The sequence below is a fragment of the Chelonoidis abingdonii genome, chromosome 4 (genome assembly GCF_003597395.2).
Source record: "Chelonoidis abingdonii isolate Lonesome George chromosome 4, CheloAbing_2.0, whole genome shotgun sequence".
NCBI classification, from domain to species: Eukaryota; Metazoa; Chordata; order Testudines; family Testudinidae; genus Chelonoidis; species Chelonoidis abingdonii.
In genome coordinates this window covers 84087566-84107468 of record NC_133772.1, presented here as the reverse complement: position 1 = coordinate 84107468, position 19903 = coordinate 84087566, and the positions used below count along the sequence as shown (strand labels likewise).

At 39.5% G+C, this 19903-nt stretch overlaps 1 protein-coding gene across 2 annotated transcripts in view; it reads right to left on the bottom strand.

Moving 5' to 3' along the window:
- The window catches only part of SLC39A9 (solute carrier family 39 member 9), a 34871-nt gene that overhangs the window by 12308 nt on the left and 2660 nt on the right, over window positions 1-19903 (bottom strand). Inside the window, exons 2-5 of one of the 2 annotated variants that reach the window (XM_032774806.2) lie at window positions 13408-13516; window positions 8649-8840; window positions 5600-5668; window positions 2909-2994 (exon numbers count right to left, since the gene is read on the bottom strand). In XM_032774806.2, the coding sequence (XP_032630697.1) occupies window positions 2909-2994; window positions 5600-5668; window positions 8649-8840; window positions 13408-13516 (456 nt within the window). The remainder of the gene's footprint in view (window positions 1-2908; window positions 2995-5599; window positions 5669-8648; window positions 8841-13407; window positions 13517-19903) is intronic. The other variant, XM_075065398.1, reaches the window with a different exon arrangement.

The following is a 19903-nucleotide window of genomic DNA, read 5'->3' as shown; positions in this document are numbered from 1 at the left end:
TGGACCCCCCAATGAGCTGTCTGCACCCAGACTGTTCCACACAGAACCCTCTCACCTCACACCTAAACCCCTCCACACTTAGTTCCTGCTGGACAGAGCCTGCTTCCCCCACACCCGGATCGGGGCAGCAGGGCTGGGCATGTATGAGAGTGGGACTCTGTCCCTCTCGCTCACTATCATGGTGTGCCGGCATGGAGGGGCAGGGCTGCATTGTGTTTTTGTGGCAAGCCCGGCCCTTGTGCTGTGTTAGGGTGGGGTGCAGCCTTACCACTGCATCCGTGTCCCTGGGAGGGGATGGGGGCAGCAGGACCCCCACCTTCATGTAGCCAGTAGCCTGCACTCGGTCTCTGCCATGCTGGACCCTTCACACCCATTGCCCGTCCAATCTATTGTCTGCAACAATTTCAATTCTAGGCCAGTGACTATACAGTGACATGCTGAGAACTACTAAACCATGCCACTCACTAAGGCCCCAATCTGGCAAAGCATTAGTTTCACTGGGGATACTCAGCCGCTGAACTTTATGGACATATTTAAGTGCTGCACCAAATCATGGCCTAACTTCACTCCTAAGGATGTACTACCCTTAAGGGTATGTTTACATAGCAAAGAAAAACCCGCAGCTGGTCCATGCCAACCAACTTGGGCTCACAGGGTCTTCGGTGTAGTGGGGCTATTTCACTGCTGTGTAGACGGCTGGGCTGGGCTAGGGCCCAGGCTCTAGGACCCTCCAGGGTGGGAGGGTGGGGTTGCCAACTTTTTAAATGCAGAAAACTGAACCCCTTGCCCTGCTCCCTGCCCCAAGAACCCACCCCTTCTCTGAGGCCACGTCCCCACTCACTCTATCCCCCCTCCCTCCATCGCTTGTTCTCCCCCACCCTCACTCACTCGCTCATTTTCACCAGGATGCGGTCATGAGGGCTCCGGCTGGGGGTGCAGGTTCTGGGGTGGAGCCAGGGATGAGGGATTTGGGGTGCAGGAGCAGGCTTGGGGCTGGGGTTGAGGGGTTTGGAGTGTGGGAGGGGGCTCTGGGCTGGGGCAGGGATTTGAAGTATGGCAGGGGGTACGGGCTCCAGGGTGGGGCCAGAAATGATGGGTTCAGTATGCGGGAAGGAGCTCCTGACTGGGGCAGGAAGGTGGGGTGCAGGCTCCGGGAGGGAGTTTGGGTGCAGGTGGGGGAGCGGGCTCCAAGAGGGATTTTGGGTTCAGGAGGGGGCTCAGGGCTGGCGCACAGGTTTGGGGTGCAGGGAGGAAGTTTGGATGTGAGAGGGGGTGGCTAGGTCCAAGGGGTTCAGAGTGCAGGAGGGGTTTTGGCATGCAGACTCTGGGCGGCAGTGACCTCAGGTGGCTCCCAGGAAGTGGCCAGCATGTCCCTCCGACTCCTAGGTGGAGGGGCCAGGGGGCTCTGCATGCTGCCCCTGCCCATACGTACTGCCCCCGCCCTCAGGCACTGCCCCTGCACCTTCCACTGGCCACAGTTCCTGGCCAATGGGAGCTGCAGAACTGGCGCTCAGGGTGGGGGCTGCATGTGGAGCGCCCATGGCCGCCCTTTCGCCTAAGAGCTGGATGGACATGTCAGCTTCTTCCTGGGAGCCAGGCAGGAAGCCTGCCTGCCCTGCTGCACCGCTAACCAGACTTTATCGACCTGGTCAGCAGTGCTGACCGAAGCCACCAGGGTCCCTTTTTGACCAGACGTTCTGCTTGAAAACCAGACACCTGGCAACCCAATGGAAGGGTCCCAGAGCTCTGGCTCTAGTCCAAGCCCAAAAGTCTGCACATCAATTAAACAGCCCCCAAACCTGAGCTCCGTGAGCCTAAGTTGGCTGACATGGCATTTCTTTGCTGTGTCTTCTGTGCTTGACACACATGGACATATTATTGCTGTCTGCTCTGTGGAGCCATACAGATGTGCTAATACACCTAGTAAGGAATCCATTTGTCAAAAACGTTTCCTGGATCTTTTGTGTTTTCTGTATTGTTACAGACACACTTGCTGATAGGTATTTTGAAATAAATTATCAAAATAATTGAAAATAGTATGATTACATTATGTAATTTTGACAAATAAAATAAACAGAATTCTAAAATATTGTGCACAGAATTTTTAATTTTTTGGCACAGAATTTCCCCAGGAGTAATAATATGTATATATTGTTCCCATAGCACTGAGAACCACACATACAGATAGAAATGAATCCTAGCAGGAGGAAACAGTTTTCCATACTTTTAACATAACATATGTAAGTACCCCTTGCCATATTCCCAGGGCTTCTTCAAGTATCTCTAGGGGCTGGTCTACACTACTGCTTAAGTCAATGTAATTTACGTTGCTCAGAGGTGTGAAAAAGCCATGCAAGTTACATCAACTTAAAGCGGTGTCCACACTGCGCTATGTTGGCGGAAGACACTCTTCCGCTGACATAGCTTCTGCCTCTCAGTGAGGTGGAGTAATTATGCTAACAGGAGAGCACTCACCCATCAGCATAGAGCATCTTCACCAGACATGTTGCAGCACAGCAGCTCCATCTGTGTGGCTGCTACTATAGCAGTGTGGCTGCTACATTGCCTCCCGTGAACATACTGTTCTCCTTTCTCTCTCTCCCCCATTTTTGTAGGTCATAGTCAGTTGTTTGGGCAGCAGGGGGTTGGGTTTGTCAATGAACAGATGTAATGCATCCTCCCCCACCCAGACTGACTGGATATAGCTTAATTTGATACCCATAGCCACCCAATATTATACTTGTGTTCTCCAATTCCTTATTTTGTATTACCACCTTATCACATCACTGCAGCTCCACATACTGAGGTTAACTCAAGCAAGAAACCCAAATAATTAACTCCTTCTACATGCAGTAGAAATTGACTTTCCTTTAAAAAAAGAAAGTATGAATTTACTATCTGGACTTACCTTGTGTAACATAATTGCAACAAACACTATTAACTGGACACTGGTCTGAGAAGTGGAAGCTGCTGCACCCAATGCAACACCATCAGCTTAATGGATAGAAAGCCAAAAGAGTGCATAAGAGTTCACTGATTATTCATACACATCACAAGGTTTACTTATTTTTCCATTGGCTACCAATATAAAATTGTATATTGCTTTAAAAGTAATTACCCTTACTTACAAAACCCTTAATATTAACCCAGCTGCTCTCAGATTTGTTTCCCCCTTCCTTTCCTGAGCCACTCTGAGGTTTGAGGGCAAAATCCTAGCCCTAGTGAAGTCAATGGGAGTTTTGTCACTGACTTCAATAGCGCAAGGATTTCACACTGAGTCTGCTCAGTCTTTGGTACCTCCTAATATAAAACTGGAATAATTCAGGGAACTGAGGTTTAGTAACTAATTTAGAAAGTTATGGAATGTGGTTTCCTATCTAAACTTAAAGCTGAAAATCAGTTTTAATCTTTACAAATTTACAAAGAATTCTAGTTATTACTTTTGGAATTGTGAACTGCCTAAATGTTACATAAATATTGGTTGACTGTGTAAAAATCGAAAGAAAAACATACAAATCAGTTAATTGGCTGTTCATAAAAAAAAAACATGCATGAATGAAGCACTATTTTTTGGTTAAAATCTGTTTCATGACGTACATTTACACAGTTTCTTATCACGGTAGATCCAAAAACATGTGTGTATATATATGCATTTATATTACACACACAATGTGAAGCTTAGAGGAAGTGTAGGACTTCATGAGAGTTTGAGCTAGACAAATTATATATAAACAATAAAGCAATGGATGAGTTAAACTGATCATCCCAAATGAGTGTGAATCAAAACCTTAACATTGTATGACAGACAAATATTTTGTTTATAGAACATATTTTTAGAGGAAAAACTGCTTTAAAGAAGTTTTAGAGAAATTTAAAATTGATACTATTTTTCACAACATCCTCCTCTCCCATCTGTAAAAGTGGTTTATCTTAAGACCATGAATCCAAACTGTAAAGGTCTTGGAAAGACAAGGGGAAAAGTATTAACCAATACATTTTAGAAATTTCTAAAAGTTACTTAAGGTAGCTTTTCTATATAGAAATGTATAATGATGACCAATATCTTCCAATCTACCAGGAGTAGAATTAAGTGTTGCCATTTCATTGGCAAGGAGTGTTTGTGGTATGAGAACATACCTACATTTCCAGTGGTTAAATGCACCATTTTCTAACCCCAGTGGCCGGCAAGATATTGGACCTAGAACCAGTCATGGGTCCAGCACTGAATATTGCTCATCCTGCAAGCAAGTCATTCCCCTCCACCAAATATGGATTTTCCCCTCACAAAATTACACCTTTCTTCCCACTCTCTCCAAAGTGACTGCTCTATGAAAGTTTCTCAGAGGTTTGGAATTTTAGAAGTGGTCCCAGCGGGGAAGGATTAGTGGGCAGATTGAAGATAAGGCAGCCAAAGGTTCAATTTAACCAAATTGCTAAATCTAACTTGCATTTAAGTGGTAAAATCCCTGGAACAAGAAGTATCTTTTTTATTAAATGTGTTTACAGTGCCTAACCCATTGTGCACAACTGAAATCCAAATATATGAATCAATAATTCATTACAAAAGTTTTAACCCCACATGTGTAACATAATAAATATTTTATGTATTGCTTCATCCATCACTGACCAGCAGCCACCACGGGAGTTGGAGTGGCAGATGGTTAACAATACACCACATGTCTTCAGGAAAAGAAATGAAGAAAAATATTGTATCTAATTAAGGCTCCCAGGAACATTTTCAGAAGGCAGAATACTATTTTCATATTAGGATTTAATCAAGCCAATCACTCTGCTTTTGTTTTAAAATAAAACAGACGATGCAAAAAATTCAAGGCTTTCAAAACAGCCTTCATTTTACAGTAAAAGTAATTTACTAAATATATGACATGAGGACTCACTAAATCCTAAATGACTGACCAAACATACTATAATACTGTTACAGCTGCAATTATAATAGACAAATTGGTGTTCCCTACCCCTTAAAATTTTTGGATGAAGTGTTATTTTGCATTGCTAACACTTAACCCCCAACTATTTAGACATTTTAAAAATTCTCTATGTTGTTTTTTAGCATCTAGAGTAGTTTCCCTCTTACAAAGTTAAAAATCAGGTTTACTGTGATTAAGATTTCTAAAAACCTCCCTAAATCCTTCTTATCTGAATCATATCTAGACATATATCCCAGGCCATGTGTGGATTTTTTCAAACCATTTTTAAACAATCTTCAGTTAGCTTACTTAGGAAAAGATGGAAAATGTGCTTCTAAATACACCTCTACTTCGATATAACGTTGTCTTCGGGAGCCAAAAAATCTTACCGTGTTATAGGTGAAACCACGTTATATCGAAATTGCTTTGATCCGCCAGAGCGCACAGCCCCATCCCCCTGGAGCGCTGCTTTACCGTGTTATATCCGAATTTGTGTTATATCAGGGGGCGTTATATTGAGGTAGAGGTGTACATAAAAAATCCCCACAGTGCTGGCTTTTTTGGTGAATATATAATAATTATTGCAATTAAAATTCAAAAAGTTTTTTTAAGTTAAACAGGAAAAGTGACAGAAGATTGTCCCTTATAGACCTAACAGTTACTCAGCCTACCTGCAGCATGGACCACTAGTCCCAGCGTAGTAGTGATTTTGGAACTGCCTGACCTTGCCGCTTCTGGATCTGAAATAATCATCAGGAAATTAAGCATTAGACCAGAGGTAGGCAACCTATGGCACATGTGCCGAAGGCAGCACACGAGCTGATTTTCAGTGGCACTCACACTGCCTGGATCCGGGCCACCAGTCCGGGGGGCTCTGCATTTTAATTTAATGTTCAGTGAAGCTTCTTAAACATTTTAAAAGCCTTATTTACTTTACATACAACAATAGTTTAGTTATATATTATAGACGTATAGAAAGAGACCATCTAAAAACATTAAAATGTATTACTGGCATGCGAAACCTCAAATTAAAGTGAATAAATGAAGACTTGACACGACTTCAGAAAGGTTGCCAACCCCTGCATTAGACAATATAAGATACCAACAACCATATGAATCATGCTGGAAGAAAACATATTACAAACACCAAGGCATAATTTCCCAGCTGTGACCCATTTTTAAAGAGTTAAGCAATTACCACAGGTTTCCCAGGCAAACTAGTCAAGATATAGTATACTATCCTTCAGAATTTAAGGGAACATTGACTAAAGGATGCAACAGTCATCTTCCCTCATTTTTTTTTTGAACTAAACTATAGTTTGTGATTCTTTACCTTCCTCAGCTCAGCACAGAAAGGTAGCTTTAAGCCATTTTTGTACTTAGGATTCTGGGCTACTCCAAGGGCTAGTGCATCTCCCAGCCTAAATAAGAGCAGCCAAGAGTTGTTCTAATTTACATCAGCCTCCCAAATGCTGCCTCTGGGCTATTCCACAGTCTGATGCAGCACAGAATGCCCACACTATCATGTGCTACCCAGGCCTGCTCTCTCCCACTATGCCCCCCTGAGCTGGGGCTTATAGGAAGGGCCAGCTATGGCAGTGACTGGATTATGGGCAACTCCCTGGTGGCTCCTTGTGAGCTGTTTATGAACTCCATATGCTGTCATATGGACTGAAGCAAATGGCAGAAACCTCCCATACTCTTTAATGTAGAAAAAGAACATCATGCATAACTGCTTAGGGTTGAAGGCAGATGATGGGCCATTCATGTCTGTAATTGTTAGATAACTACTTTTATCTCACCATCTATTTGTAAACTAATTTTTTCTAGAGAAATAAAAAAGAACAACACTCCTATACAGAAGGGGAATTGATCAGTGAACCTTTTTTCCAGTGGGTGGTCAACTACAGTTACAAACATAAAAATATCTAATCCTTTACATTTCAAGTGGTCAGGCAACTTTAACTATATTGCTACTTGACTCTGCTACCTGAACTGGAAGACCATTCCATCTGTTCACACTCTCAAGTTCACTTTCACCCTTCAAGTTCAAGAGACAAAGTGGATGAGGTAATATCTTTTATTGGACCAACTTCTGCGGTGAAAGTAGATGTTTTCTAAAGCTTGTCTTTCACCAACAGATGTTGCTCCTATCAAATACATTATCTAACCCATCTTGTCTCTCCAAACCCCTGGGAACAACACGGCTACAACACCCCTTCAAGTTCTTCTGTCATTTAATTCCTCTTAATTTAAACCCATGTCCTTAGTTCTGGACTATCCACCAAACCCAAACAGATGATCACGTTTAAAGGTTATACTCCATTCTAACCTCTATATCTATCCTAGTTTAAGCGAACAGAAAATCTAGTCAACTGAGATTACATTAATGGGTAATTAATACCAATGGTTCAAGGTTCAAGTCAGGAAAAGGTATTTTATAAAACCCTAATTATTCTGGCAACACTTGCAGTTACTCTGTTATATTTCATGTGGGAGATAAAGCAAAGGCTCAAAAAAATTGTTCCTATATTGTTCAGTTTTTGAGTCTGTGCATCTTAATAGGTCAAAGGCACAAGGAAGTCCATTTTCTCCTAACCAGGAAAGAAAAAAAAATGTTGTAAAATGTAGAAAACAAGGACTACTACAAGTTGCTCTACTGAGTTTTTTGCTAACCTATTTGCCAAGCTTCCATTTGAGAAGCTAAGCGAATAAGATAACAGAGTCAATACACAGACATGAGCATCTGCAGGGAAGACTTTCAATCGAGATGAGAAGCCTGTGCGTAGAGGAGGGGAAAGACAGAAAAGCGAGAGAATGTGATAAAGAGTATAAAATACTTACATTAACAAAATCTAAGCATAAGCACATTGCTGAACACTGACAAGAAATAAGGATGTAAGTGAAGTGTGACAGAATTTTGAACTACATTTTATTCAAAAGGTTCTTATAGAGGAATAAAATTTCACATTAAAATTACAAATATTTATTAGCCTAGTTTTCAGGAAAGATTACCTACAGTTTGTTCTGCTGTACACAGAAAACCAGCATGCACTTACCGGGAAACTACTGAGGAAAATTACCAGCGAAAGTCACCATAGCCCTTATCATGCTTGGTGGTCCATGTGAAGTCCACTGAAGTCAACAGGGCTCCATCTGGTTGCAACACTCAGTTTCTGCAGATCACAGTGCAGGACTGGGGCCTTTCTTCCATGAAAATTTACAGCCTGAACTAAGCCAATATTTTGTTCTTTGAAATGTTTAATTCTAAGCAAGACAATAAAGTCACTAATGAAGTTAAGGCTCTGGCTCTTCAGTTCTGGATTTTTGCTATGTCAGTGGACTACTCTATTTGTCATATATTAAAACTTACGCTGCTTAAAGCCTTAACACACAGTGCTGTTGGTCATCTATTATTTCTATGTAGACTTTCTCTGTCAGCATGGCACAGTCCACACACTTGAGCATTATGAAGCAAATATTCACACCATGCTGGCTTCCAGCACTGACAGTAACACTGCTTTATTGTTTCACATAACAGACCATGCTTACTTATGTTTGTAGAATACCAAGCTTAATAGAGTCCTCATCCTGACTGGGCACTACTGTATTAAAAAATACATAATAAATAATCATTCTGAAAATACACCTTGTTAATTCATTCTGGTTGCTCACTAGCTCCAAGGCAAGTGCCAGTCTGGCAGATGAGACCTTACTTACCATCTGTAGAGTGCACGTGGGAGCTGCCTATCTGGTCCACCAAAAGCATGAAGACAAAACCAAGGACAAGGGAAACACCAATGTACGCGTGTAATTTTGAATGGTCGTGGCCATGCTCGTGCTCGGCTGTTATTTTTGCTACTTTTTCAGATTCAATCACATTTTGCTTCTCACTGGCCTGATGGTCCTTCCCTAAAGCAGATAAACAGGTTGATTAGGAGTGAAGATCCCAAAGGTGATGTTCTAATATTTTTTAATCCTTCACTGAAAGCTTTCTTCATACCTGGTCTTAACAATATAAAGCAGGAAAGAAAAATTCTAAATCTATTTTTTGTTTTATTTTTAATGTTCTAGTTTATCCCACTTTGGGGACCAACACTACTACTGTTGTAATTGAAATCAGTACATTTGAAAATGTAGAAAACATCCAAAAATATTTAAATTGTATTTTTTCACTCGCGTGATTAATTTTTTTAATTGCTTGACAGCCCTACTCAAAATCTTTCTGTGGTTAGTAAACTTGTTTTATATTTTACCTAAAACAGTGTGTTTTGGTTGAAGTGCTTGTGAAATCTCAGCTCAGTTTACAAAAGGCTAGTGTGTGTCCATTCCACCCTGAGGGAGTGGTGAACTACTCAACAAACTTACACTGGCCAGGCTTCTGACCAGTGCAAGACAATTTAGTTCTGGGGTGCAAGGCTGCAGAGCTGAGGGGAATTGGCTGGAGCCTCCCTATTGATGGTTCATGAGTGGCTGGGAGATCATTCATGTAACACAGTTGAGTGTGTTCCCGCCTGTGGATGTCCGTGCATGTGCAGTGCCTACCAGAGCATGACTTCAGCATCAGTGTGAGCAGCAGCCCAGCTTAGTGGGTATGAAGGGCTGAGTGGTCCCTAAATCCAGGTTGCACCCTGGGGACCCCACCACAACATCTGAAGTTATAGTATAGCCCCAAGTATGGAAGTCAGACTTTACTAAAAATGCATTTAACCATACTTAAAAGCCCCAACTATATTCACAAAAATTAAGCTGTTTCAGTTTCTCAATAATATGATCCCAGACATCCCTTTCGTTGTTTAGGTGGGGAAAAAACAATAATGGAAGCATGGTGACTGGTTTGAGCAAAGTTCTGGGTTTTGTTCCTGATTACAACGTGACCTCGGGCATGTCATTTAACCTCTTCGCACCTCAGCTAACTCATCCATAAAAATACTGTACACTTCCATAGCACAGGTCACCTGAATCTCTAAAAAGTACTTTACAAATAGCAAAACAGGTGTAGCCAGCTTGCCAAATCAGTGAGTCAGAAGCCCTGAGATATATTCCTGACTCCCAGTCCCCATTCTAGCCTCTAGATAGAACTTGCTGCCTCCATCACAAAACAGGGATACTACTTGTGAGTGTGTTTGCTAGGTTTACTTAGTATTTGTAAAGCACTTCAAGATCCTCGTAGGAAAAGGTGCAACAGAAGTGCTAAGTATGATATTGTGCTGGACCCAACCTTTGTCTCTTTTAACATTATAATAATTATTTTGTATGTTTTTTTCCCCTGAGAAGACATAATTAATGTATATTCAGAGGGGTGACTCCATATTTTCATGAAAACTCTTAGAGGGTATTTTAAAATGAATTTAAATGAAGCATTTTGCAATGCCTACAAAATGCATGCATGGTGACTTTGAACAAAGAGGTGTCTGTGGCACACAAGACATTCTACAGACTCCTGAAGAAACAGTTAGCTGTGGATGATGAAATCGCTGAGTAAGTCTGGGGTGTTTGTTTTTTTTTGGTGGTTCAAACGCTTGAGTAATACTGAATATTGTTTTCTATTATGAGGACTTCTGGCTTAATTAAATATTAGTGGCCTCTTGAGGACAGCAGCCACTGTTAGACACATTTGGGACAACCCTAGCAAAATATAATGATGTCTCACTGCTACTCTTTTTATGAATTAAATGGACCTTTCAACAGATCACTTCAGGGGGAGGAAGTGGAACACTATGTGCAAATGTTCAGTTATATTCTGTGCACAGATCATTTAATTTGCAACTAAAGGGACACTGTCCAGTTTATTGCTGTTTTTTACACTCTTCCTACATCTCCGTCTGGTCCTTTTGCACTGCTCAGGCACTACTCTTGTATGAGTCTCTCACTCTTGTCTTTGTGCCTTCTCTTATGCTGTTCCCTAAGCTTGGAACTGTCTCCCTGATTTTGCATGCCACTGAAACACCCTTTCTTCTTTCAATCTTCCTTAAAAGCACTGTTTCCAGAAGGACTTCAAACAATAACCCAAAAACAAAATTTAAACCAGCTTTAAGGGAAAACAGAGTAAGTTTAATTTTCGCGTACTTACACACTAGCACAAAGTAGCAAAGTTTGTGTTGCAACACTGCAGAGGAAAATGTATTGATTAAGCAAACTTTCCACTGTAATTTTAAAAGATGTAGTGGAAAACATTTTATTTGTTTTGGTTTTGTAAGACTCTCAGGATTTTACAAAAGCTTCATTAGGGCCAAATATAACGTGACTGTGTCTCTTTAAAAATAGTCTTAGGTATGAACAGACAACTGGAATAAAGAAGAGAAGACAGTCCATTTCTTAATCTAGCACTTCAATAAGTTTTAGATAGAGGACAAAAGCAAAACAATGAAATTTTAGGCCTGCTAGACATCAATGAGTGAAGTAAAACAAGTCAGATCAGATTCTAATGCTTAATTCTGAATGTCTTATTTTGTAAGTGGACCCTTTACCTTTTATGACAACTTTCATGGCTGAGTCTATGTAAGTGGGTGCAGCTCTCTACAACTTTATCTTCACATATAATGCACACATTTTATGCAGTAATATTAGGATTAACTCATTTTTCCTTGATTTATTAGTTCTAGTTCTCTTCGGCTTGCCCTACAAAAGTAGACAAATGATCAATGTGTGATTTGTAACCTGAGTTATACTGAAGGGACCTAAATTCTGGGCTGAAATCACTTCACCTGAAAAAAATAACCTCAATGTTCCTTAAATAATTTCTTTACAGCTAGATTGGCTTTGTTCAGGGTATTTTATGTTAGAAATTTAGTTTGAGATATCATTAATGCATACTGTAAGTTTCCCAGTTATTTATTTTACTTCAATATGGATGGACAATATGCATAAACTGCTGTGTAAATAGGAAGAGAGAATTTTTCAAATGCCTCTTATTTACACAATAGTTTAACGGGTCAGATCATCTCACTGAAGGTATCAAGCCTGGGCAATAAACGGACCAAAAATTTAATGAGAAAAGGGTAAGTGCTCCCAATAACATTGTCTGCTGCTATGCTACTCATAACAAAGATTAAAATGAAATGGATCACAAACCCTCAACTAAAGTGCAGTATAGTGAGAGGCTACAATAAACATACAGATTGGAAAGTGTATGAGCACATGAATAAATAGTTTTATGTTATTGCAAGGTTCTATGTTTATTAAACATCAATAATTTTAAGTTACATGAAAGACACTAGACAAGCCACAAATACACAGAGAGTAGGTTAAATAAATACAAATGCTAAAAATGAAAAATATATTCTCCTCTAAAGCATGTAAAAGGAAAGCACAGATAGATCAAGAAAAAACCCCAAACTTACTATGGTGGCATGGAGCAGTGGTTCCCACCCACTGATATGCAGTAGCAGTACTGGTTCTTCAAACATGTTTGAAAACTCCTCTAGAGCCCCCTCTCCCCCCATCTTGACATTTCTTTGTATTAGGACCCAGTGCGTTGCTGCCATGCACCTCTGACTGAGCTACTGATCTTAAATCTACTCAAAACCTGTATCATACCATTAGAAAAGCACCTGAAGCTCCAATGAGGATCAGAATGCACTTGAATGAGAGATGATGGGCATTACCTGATAAAACTAAGGGATGGTATAACTGGTACAGTTATCCAAGACTTTGGGGCTTCAGGTATACCCTATGCATATGTCTCTCTAAGACGTGTACTTTCATTTAACAAAATAATCAGCTGGCGTCAAACAATTTTACTAATTAGTTTAACATATGAACATAAGAACAGCCGTACTGGGTGAGATCAAAGGTCCATCTAGCCCAGTATCTGTCTACCAACAGTGGCCAATGCCAGATGCTCCAGAGGGAGTGAACCTAACAGGCAATGATCAAGTGATCACTCTCCTGCCATCCATCTCCATCCTCTGACAAATAGAGGCTAGGGACACCATTCCTTACCCATCTTGGCTAATGGCCATTTATGGACTTAACCACCATGAATTTATCCAGTTCTCTTTTAAACGCTGTTATAGTCCTAGTCTTCACAACCTCCTCAGGTAAGGAGTTCCACAAGTTGATTGTGCGCTGCGTGAAGAAGAACTTCCTTTTATTTGTTTTAAACCTGCTGCCTATTCATTTAACAGGCAATTTTGGCCTGTTAAACTAATTAGCAAAATTGTTTGACGTCAACTGAGTGTAGAAAGTTCTTCAGCTACAAGGGAGTGAGACTCTTTTGCAAGATAAAATATATGGAGATCTATAAAACGCCACTGATAGTGATTGCAATAACCAAAAGGGAACTAAACCACAGAAAGCTGCACCTTATAAACACAAATTAAATCTCTTTCAAAGGCAATTCCTATTATATCCATTGTTTGAGGTTTCACCAAGAGATTAACTTTAATTATTCTCTGAGTAAGATACTCTACTTGTGCCTTTCTGTCTTATCAACTGTCTTGCACAAGGACATATATCAGGCTGTTTTTTTCCTCACCCTCCAAAATGTCTTCATAAAGTGCATGTACTCCTTCAGGCACAATTACCGCCAAGGCAGTTCCGCAGAGGAGCCCAGCACCCAGAACTGTCACCAGCTTTAACCTTTCCTGCAAGCAAGCATAAAACAAGTAACACTCTTTAGTAATGAACAACAAACTCTCCTATCCCCCAACAAAAACCAGAAACTTTAACATCTGGAATCAATATTTCTGCTCAAGAGTGTTGAAGTAGCATGAGAAATTACAACTCCTGATCCACTGATTAAGGTAGGATGGATGCAATGCACGTTTCCCTTGCAATGTTTTAGAGATTACTTTAATCCAGTGTTAAGCAAGATCTGTCATCAATAGACTCACTTATGAGCTTTTTCTGCATAAATAGTGTTTGGCAGTGTAACACACACTATTTACTTTATGTTAGAGTAAACTTACTTCATGTAGTCCTGCTCAACAACTCAGTGCTTCATAAGATTTGTTACTTTGAATTATAAAGTAGGGTGGATAGAAGGCCATATAATTGGATTATGTTATTTAAATACATTTCTCTCTTTAAAACTAAACCTATTTAAAATTAAATTTGAAATGACGATAGCTGATATTAAGGCATAATTTTACCATAATCTATTAAAATAATTTAGATTAAATAAGAAACTAATATTCAAGAAGCGTTTGCTGCTGAAGTATTTAAAAAAAAATCAAACCACTGAAATGGCTGAAGTCATTGGCTAAGCACCTAGAACCAGTCTACTGAAGTATTCAACCAACTTTTGAAAGAACTAGCCTCTTCTGTAGGTGCAGACAGAGTATTTTCTTCATATTAGTTTATTAAACTAAAAGCTCAGTTCAATGGCTAATTCATTCAATGTTAAGAACATAACTGGGAGTTGAAAAGCAAGAGAGCTTGTGAATACAAATGAGGTGCAAGAGGGTGAGGTCTACTAGTTCTAAAATCTTGAAGGATGTGATGACCAGAAATAATCATCCCAATTCACTAATAATTTAGTTTAACAAATCAGTTAGTTTTAAATAAAAAAAGTTTATCAAAATGTTTTGTATGTATTCATCATATTTACAGTAATTTTATTTAATAAAAACAAAATTAAAATGCTGTTTTTGTGCATTAACTGAATTCAAATTTCCATTCAAATGCAGATTGACACAAATCACAAGTACAAAATTAATCTATTAAAGAAGAAATGTAACATTCACTATTTTCTAATGTGATAAAAATATAAAAATTAAAAATCTGAATAAATGTATGCTAAGCTATATAATTGGTTAAATAAGCATGCAGAGATATACTGTATCCTCCTGTATAGCAAAAGAGAGGACCAAATTTAGTGTGAAGGTTATATTTAGTTGCAAACTAACATGTTTTAATGCTTACCAACCAATGAGAATCAACCTCTCTTTAGGAAAATCATAAAAAGTACAAATGCAATCAAGATTAAAATTGATTATTTAAATCAAAATTTCCTGCTTGCTGATTTAAATCATGATTAGAAGCAGTGACTGATATCAATCTACCCTGTCAGAAATACACAATGGGTTAAAATTTGCCAATCATCATTCAGGATTCCCCCCTTCCCAAAAGTGAGGTCTATTAGACTACAGTACAGTCCCCCAAGATAGTGGTAACAGACTAATAGATTACTATCCCTTCTCTAATTCCCATGGTTGATGAAAAATAGTGAACTTTTTCTAAAGTATGCCTGATAGATTCCAAAGTAGTACAAAAGAGAGATTATAAAAGAGTAGGGGAAAAATGATCCAAAAAACTTTACAACATAGGTTTTCATTCCAGAAACTGAATTTCTTAACTTTACATTCCCAAAGGTTAATAAACAGTTGGAATAGGAATGCGTATTGTCAGCATCTCTAACTCAGACAATTTTGAGCAGGAAATGAACATGAAAGATGTCCTCTTTTTTGATAAATAAGGGCAGCTGAGAATGAAAGAAATGGGAAATACCATTTCCCAACAGAAAGGACTATTTTACTTGACAATGAAGATTATTCTGAACCTCAGCTGCCAGATCCACTGAGGTGAATACTGTTCAAGCATATATGAGTTCTGAAGGATGCCCACCAGCAGCCCAATTTTGACAGATTCAGGTTTATATTTTCAGAGCCATTCAAGCAAGGCCATTTTTGAGGTGTCCCCCTACAAATGGTAATCCTTATTTTTGTCCATTGTAAAAATCTAAATGTTTGTCCTATGAAGCCAAAATCTACCCTGCAATGTTAAAACCAATAAATAATAATTTAGTATTAATACAGTGTACAACTTGTTGATCATTCCCTTTATAACTTATTTTTTGAATTATGGTAGCACCTAGAAACCTGATCAGGAGCCCAACTGTAGTAGACCAGAGTGTCAAATACACAGCTGGCCAGCAAGGTGTATTTATGAAGCCTGAAGGATATATCCAGTCTGTGCAGAAACTCAGCTTTCATTTAAAAAACAAAGGACATTTCTAGACTTCATGGCTGCAGAGATAACTTTCTAAACATAAACAGAGTGTAACTGATAAAGTGACATCTGCCTGAATCCACAGTTTGAAACAACAATGTAGGGGAAAATCCTCTGTTCTGTATTAATCTGGAGTGTCAACTCTACACCCCAATAATGGCATTTCTATGTCAACATTAACTATTAATTGCTGATCACTTTAATAGATGGATTGATGAAGGAGCTGGGACTGAAAGCCCTGGTGGAGTCAATTGGAAGTTGCTATAGGCAAGGAAATGTAGAGGAAAAGAACTGAGAAGACTCACAAAAACAAGGAAGAGGGAGAGAAAGAGAGGATGGAGGATAAGGAAGGAAAGAAACAAAGCTCAGGAATAGCAGCGGGCCTAAATGGAAGCATCAATGAGTGATAAATGTAACAACATGGCACTCAGCAGCTAATAAATAACCACATGTTTAATTGCTACATGAAGGCCACATGCTCCCTTTGAACTCTGTGAAACCCTCCCATTGACAAGGGTAGGGTAGGCATTGTGCTGTGAATTATTAGGAATATACTGCCCTGCATTTCTCTCTGCCCACTGAGCATAGCTATATAAGGGGATTTGCCCTCCTCATCTCCAAATGAGTTTCACACCTTGTGCTAACCACAGTACAAAGAGTAAAAAAATGATTCTAACACCAAAAAACTTCCAATCTAAATGACAAGAGATGCAACAAGTGAGGCAAGAATGGGGAAGGTAGTTGAGGGAAATAGTTACTATGTAGCCCAGACAAAGGCAAAGCTAAATGGCTGACAGTTATATTTGAAAAAAAAAAGAAAAGACAGACATCTCAGAGGCACCTTCTGGCCATCAATAACCTCACTATCAGCTTCCCCAGACACTGTGCTAAAGAGAAGTCCTGAGGAAATATATGAATGAGGACCGAGTAGTGTCTTTATGAACTAATTCAGAATGTATACCATGCATGAGTGGCAGCATATTAAAAAAAGAGCCCAAAAGTCTTCATGGGAGAAGTGGATAAATGGATAACCAAGGCTGACACTGACACTCAACTGAACACCATACAAATCAAGAGAGGATAAATTAGGGGGTGTTAAATTGTGAAGGGTAAGGGTAAGACTAAGAATCTGAGGTCAGTATTTGATGTGGCAGCGAAGAGGGAAATCGGTGGGTGATTTCAGAGAGGGGAGCCACATGAACAGAATGATGACCCACGAAGATTAGTAGCTGCATTTTAAATGGTGCTGAGAGGAGCAAAGTGGGTATCAGGAAAGCCAGAGAGACGGTGGTTTCTATAACCTAGGCAGTAGATGAATAGGGCTTGGATGGAAGTTTTAGCAGCATGGACAGATAGGATAGGATTTTAGAGATTTTATAGCGGGAGATAAGGCAGGATTTGAACACTGCCTACATGTGCCAGTTTAGAGAGGATGGAGATGATGATGACACCTAGGCTGTAGGACTATTGCTGGTGAATAAACCAATATGCCATATACTTTGTTCACCCATAGATGATACTGGTTCTGAATAGCAGTGGTAACCGTAACAAAAACAAATGTATGTAACTCAGATATATACGGAGTGCAACAGCAGCCAAAAAAGCTAACAATGTTAGGAACCGTTAGGAAAGGGATAGTTAATAAGACAGTAAATATCATAATGCCTCTATATACATCCATGGTAAGCCCCATATCTTGAATACTGTGTGCAGACCTGATTGCCCCATCTCAAAGAAAGATACATTAGAAATGGAAAAAGTACAAAAAAGGGCAACAAAAATGATGAGGGGTATGGAACAGCTTCTGTATGAAGAGAGATTAAAAAGATGGGGACTTTTCAGCTTGGAAAAGAGATGACTAAGCAGGAGTATAGAGAGCTATAAAATCTTGACTGGTATGGAGAAAGTGAATAAGGAAATGTTATTTACTCCTTCACACAACACAAGAACCAGGGATTATCCAATGAAATCAACAGGCAACAGGTTTAAAACAAACAAAAGGAAGTACTTCTTCACACAGTGCAGTCAACCAGTGCAACTCATGCCAGAGAATATTGTGAAGGCCAAAACAACGGTAGGGTTAAAAAAAGAACTAGATAAATTCATGGAACATAGATCCATCGATAGCTATTAGCCAGGATGGTCAGGGATGCAACAGTATGTTCTGAGTGTGCCCTAGCCTCTGTTTGTCAGAAGCTAGGAGTGGATGACAGGATGGATCACCTGTTGACTACCTGTTCCATTTATTCTCTCTGAAGCACCTGGCATTAGCCACTGTCAGAAGACAGGCTAGTGGGCTAGATGGATGATTGGTCCAACCCAATAAGTCCGTTCTTAGGGGTTGAGCAAGAAGTTGTCCTTAGTACACTTTCCTGACTACAACTGTGCTTTAAAAGCCCCTCTCCAGCAACATACCATCAGACAAACTGACTTGTTCCATTTTTTTAAAATCAAGTGAAAATTACTATTGATGGACCCATCTAAAAAAACCTAAAACCTTGCCAGGGCTTAAACTTTTCACATTAAAAAAATGAATATGAACTCTATTGAAGGATTAAAACAGGAATAAGTTGTGAAATTCCTGTTTTGCAAGCATCTAACATTTCACATTACAGAAGAGATTCAATTCCCAACATACGTTTAAACAGAAATCATGTAAATCATTAAAAGGGGTTATTTAAAGGAAAGCTTGAATTATGGAGCTGTATTAGTCAAAGATAACAACAGAGCTTTCAAAAGCACCAGTACACAGTTTATGTCAGCTCAATTAGAGAAAAAAGTGTGATCAGCAGACGCATAAATGCAGAATGTCGCCGACTGTTTTATGCTAATTCTTCTAAGATTTACCATGGCATTTATACTGATCTGAAAGTCTGATCAGAATTTTAAATACAAATTTCAATGGACTCTAAAAAGGTAGTCTACTCTCTACACAATTACAAAGATGTCACTGCAAAAGTTTAGTTTTTCTTAAACAATTAGCAAATTGCAGTGAAAAAGCAATCACCATCATCCGAATTTGATATATAACAAGGCCAAGAGCTAGTTTATGATGAAACTAACAACTTACTTGTTTAAAATATAATCATCAGCTAGTCAGAAGTTAAAAAAAAAGAGAACAAGTAATTTCATGAAAATTAATAATGTAATTATAACAACACCTCACAACACAAACATGCTTCAATCAGAATCATTAGATTAGCCACATTAGGGCCTTATCTACACACACGTATTTACATTGGTTTAGATAAACTAATGGAAATCTCTTTGTGGACAGACATTTTAAGAGCGACTTATATAATTTAGCTTAAACATGTTTCTGAGGACTAATCTACACTTAAAATACTGACAGGCATAGATAGCTACGTCGTTCCCTTGGGGGGATAATGACATAGCTATGCCACTGCAAGCCCATGTGTGGACACATGGCTAGTTCGACAGCGAACTGCTTCTGTGGACCGCTTCTGTGGACTTACCTACCACCACTGGGGGCAGTGGATTACCTACAACAGAAAAAACCTTTCCATTGCTGTAGGAAGGGTCCAGTACAGGGGTAGGCAACCTATGGCATGCGTGCCGAAGGCAACATGCGTGCTGATTTTCAGTGGTACTCACACTGCCTGGGTCCTGGCCATCAGTCCAGCAGGCTCTGCATTTTAATTTAATTTCAAATGAAGCTTCTTAAACATTTTAAAAGCCTTATTTACTTTATATACAACAACAGTTTAGTTATATATTATAGACTTATAGAAAGAGACCTTCTAAAAAGGTTAAAATGTATTACTGGCACGCAAAACCTTAAATTAGAATGAATAAATGAAGACTCGGCACACCACTGCTAAAAGGTTGCTGACCCCTGGTCCAGTATGTTGCTACAGCGGGAGAGCTATAGCACCAGTAGCGGAGACATGGCCTAATTGACTTAAACTAAACTGAAATAAGATGGGTGTAAAATGAAATAATGTCCACACAGCCTTTTGCATGAGTTCACCTAAATCAGTTTTTTTTTAAACACACCTTAA